This window comes from Anastrepha obliqua, chromosome 3, assembly GCF_027943255.1.
Source record: "Anastrepha obliqua isolate idAnaObli1 chromosome 3, idAnaObli1_1.0, whole genome shotgun sequence".
Lineage (NCBI taxonomy): Eukaryota > Metazoa > Arthropoda > Insecta > Diptera > Tephritidae > Anastrepha > Anastrepha obliqua.
This window is the reverse complement of record NC_072894.1, coordinates 33698426-33702113: the sequence shown is the minus strand read 5'-3', so window position 1 is coordinate 33702113 and position 3688 is coordinate 33698426. Positions and strand designations below refer to the sequence as shown.

The 3688-nt window shown below is 36.9% G+C and overlaps 1 protein-coding gene across 1 annotated transcript; it reads right to left on the bottom strand.

Moving 5' to 3' along the window:
* Nucleotides 1-1767: 1767 nt before the first annotated feature.
* Nucleotides 1768-2532, bottom strand: LOC129242618 (cuticle protein 16.5-like). The gene has a single exon (XM_054879372.1). The coding sequence runs from the start codon at nt 2530-2532 to the stop codon at nt 1768-1770; it is 765 nt and encodes a 254-aa protein (XP_054735347.1).
* Nucleotides 2533-3688: the final 1156 nt, after the last annotated feature.

The following is a 3688-nucleotide window of genomic DNA, read 5'->3' as shown; positions in this document are numbered from 1 at the left end:
TAGGGCGTGATTTCAATTCTACCTGTTTGTACACTGAAAAAAATGTGACAGTGAGATATATTTTGGACTGCACTGGTGATAAGAAACAATGGAAACTACTAAGTACCAGCTGGGTGGAAGACCTCAGTATGGATTGAGATACACAAACTCGAGTCGTAAATTCGAACTTCAAAATATTAATTCAGGAAGGAGAGTAAAGAATTATTAAAGAACGTGGGTAGGAATACATCAGATGGCAACATCCGCGCACCACGACAGTCGGTTCTACGTTACCGGAACGACCCGGATGTATATCCGGCCAAGGACTGTCACTTCAGCAGCATTCCTCATATACATATATATGGGGAATGTTTTTGCTGCTCCAACAACAACAACATCCGCGCACCGTTTTGCTGTTTGTTGCCGTAAATAAAAATATAATATTTGTATTCATTTCGTTGCTGCATTGCGGTGAATTTTCCACAACGGCGCTCTTTTTCGTATTTATTTAATTTTTACAACTCAGCTAGAAATTCTCTCACGGATGTCGCAATCGTGTAATTTGTCAGTCTTGGAACTGCTGTACTCAATTGCATATAACTTGGTAAGATACGGGAATATCTGCGGGTGTTTTTTTAAAAATTACACAATATTCCACTGAATAAATCCCAAAATTATTAAATTTTTATCCTAAAAACAATTTTTTATGTAAAAGGAACCGAAGATATACATTAAAATTTTCTCCACTACATAAATCACCAAATTATTAAATTTTTATCCTAAAATTTTTTTGTTTTATGTAAAAGGAACCCAAGATACCTTCCTTATGTGATAGTTCACTTAAAAAAAGTTCTACAGCAAAATTTTCTCCACTGAATAAATTTCAAAATTACAAAATGTTTATCTTAAAAGAAATTTTTTTAATGCAAAAAGAACCGAATATATTTAACGTCAAAAAACTGTACACCAAAGTTTTCTCCACTGAATAACTCTCAAAATTATAAATTTCTTATCCTAAGAAAAAAGAACCGAAGATATTTCACTTCAAAAAACTCAACACCAAAATTTAATTGAATAAATCTTCAATTTATTAAATTATTGTATTATAAAAAAAGTGTTTATGTAAAAAGAATTGATGATGTTTCACTTCAAAAACTCTACACAAAAATTTTCTCTACTGAATGAATCTCAAAATTATTAAAATTTTGCAATTTTTTTTGTTTACTTTCTATTATATTAAGTATACACCAAAATTTTTTTGAAAAATGTACGACAGCATCCAAAACAAATTGATAACTAGACATAGAATTACTCAAAAGTCAAAGATTTCATGCTTAGTGAAATAATGACGGCATGATAATCGTACAACGGATTTCCTAAATACGCTAGATTCGTATAAAGTGTAAGAGACTCACAGTAAAGTAAAGAGTAAAGCTGATTTTAGTCACCAATTGACGAAAATCAAACAAAGACCCACAAATCCGACATAAAAACTATTAGGCTAAAGCCGTAAGCTCACTCATTGAAACTGCCTGAGAAGTAAAGTAATAAGATATTTATTCCCACTATTCCCGCATGCCTAAGAATATTTTTCTTTGCTATAGCAGGCACAAACCAACTCCTCAGAAAAATGTTAACTCTTAAATTGCAATTTATAACATAAAACACTTTATTAAAAAGTTGGTATTTAACAATCAAAATTAACAATTATATAATAAATCAACTTTAATATAATCCCATATAACAGAAAGGAATCTTCGATTCACTTATTTTTTCTAAATAAATTATTTACCAACCCCAGTGGGTACCGAAACCATCGAAGCTCATGTGCGAGGCGGTCTCAGCTGGAGAGTAGTGCACCGTCTGGCTGGAACCATAGCCGGACAAACCAGGAGCATTATGAGTGTAGGTAGTCGCCGCAGATCCATGGTTGTAGTTGGTGGTGGCCACAGGAGCTGCATGATGGTAAACTGGAGCGGGAGCAGCATAAGACACAGTCTTGGCCACAGCTGGGGCAGCGTAGGATACAGCTTTGGCAACAGGCACTTCATGATGATACCCAGGAGCTGGAGCAGCATATGTTACGGTCTTGGCGACAGCTGGAGCAGCAACAACGGCGTGGGCATGAGCTGGTGCATAAACAGTTTTGCTTACAATGGGTGCGGCGTGAGTGTATAAAGCAGGTGTGGGCACTGGAGCAGCATAAGATACAGCTTTAGCAACAGGCACTTCATGTTGATACACAGGAGCTGGAGCAGCATAAGTCACGGTCTTGGCAACAGCTGGAGCAGCGTAGGCAACAGTTTTGGCAATGGCTGGTGTGTATACATTATTGCTGACGCGGCTGTCCGATTTGTGTACGCTGGAGTAAGGAGTTTCAATGGTTTTCGAGTATTGTGATACAGTGCCATCGAAGGTGCGAACGACGTTCTGGTGGCTGGAGGCAACGGCATCTACCGCGGGATTAGCGACATGAGCGTAGGTGACGGGCTGCAACACACCGGCGCTGGCAACAGCCAAAAGTGCTGAGAGTACAACGAATTTGAAAGCCATTTCTATGAATTTCTTGCTTGTTTTGATTTTGATTAAACGAAGTAGTTGAGGTGGGTGCTGTAACGCTTGCAATGGTTTGATCGATCGGTGACTGATACTGATTTCGATGTGTTGTGCTGCTTTTATACGATCGCAGAAATAAAAACTAGCAGGTGCGTGGCTTAGCGTTTGAATATGTATGTATATATAATATATATGTAGCGGGAAAAAATTTGCGAGCTTAATCACTTCCATTTCTTTCTATGAAGTGGTAAATATGCTACCCATTTATTCACGATTTTTTACTTTAATGCTCAAATCGCCTTGATTTTGTTTTAACCTTTTCAATTATTAACTGGTTTCTAATATATGCCGACCAACTCAGGCATTCCTTGGCTTTGTTGATATTCACATACACAAATATTTTCATAAATATAATTATGTATATAGTATAACGGATATTTCAGTTAAACATATGTACATACATAAATGTGAGGATTTCATCCTGCTATCCCAAAGTCATCATTCATCTGTCCGACTGCTTGATGTTCTCAAAAAATGTAAACCTGACATCATAGAGGGACAATAGTTTACGACTCGGGCTGGATTTGAACGATACCGAAGGATGGAAAAAAGGAAAACGTGAGTGCAAAAAACTTAAGATGTCAGCAGAAGGGTATCCTACCAATAAACTCTTTCCAAAACGAAGCAAGCAGTGATTTCAAGATCGGAGTAAATTTAATTAAAGACAAATGTGGTCGTCTTGTACCGGAGATCTAGGCATAATTCAGGTAACGCTTTTAAAAAGTGTTGTACAGTGAAATCAAAGGTAATATTGGAGACGATGAGCCCAATCAGAAAAATGCAAGAATATCAGTAATGCAACATAAAAGCAAGAAATCCACTAAATGCGGCGAATGCTTCGTTTGAGCTGTTCAACGTTGATAGATAAGAATTACTAGGGGTATGTGCCAGCTCTTAAACCCAATTGTTTTGACTTGACCTAGTTATTGGAAACTAAGCGACCATACAATTTGTGCTCAGCGCCAGCAAAATATAAAATACTGAGTACCACTTTAATCAAAAAGTCCCAGGGACTACTACCAGTTGACGCTCTAAGTCAAATGATTTGAGTTCTCGCGACTTTTTACAGTTTTAAAATGGATTTGATTTTGCA

What these genes read in the sequence shown, in the direction of transcription:
- LOC129242618 (XM_054879372.1), bottom strand. Translation starts at nt 2,532, where the DNA reads ATGGCTTTCAAATTCGTTGTACTCTCAGCACTTTTGGCTGTTGCCAGC.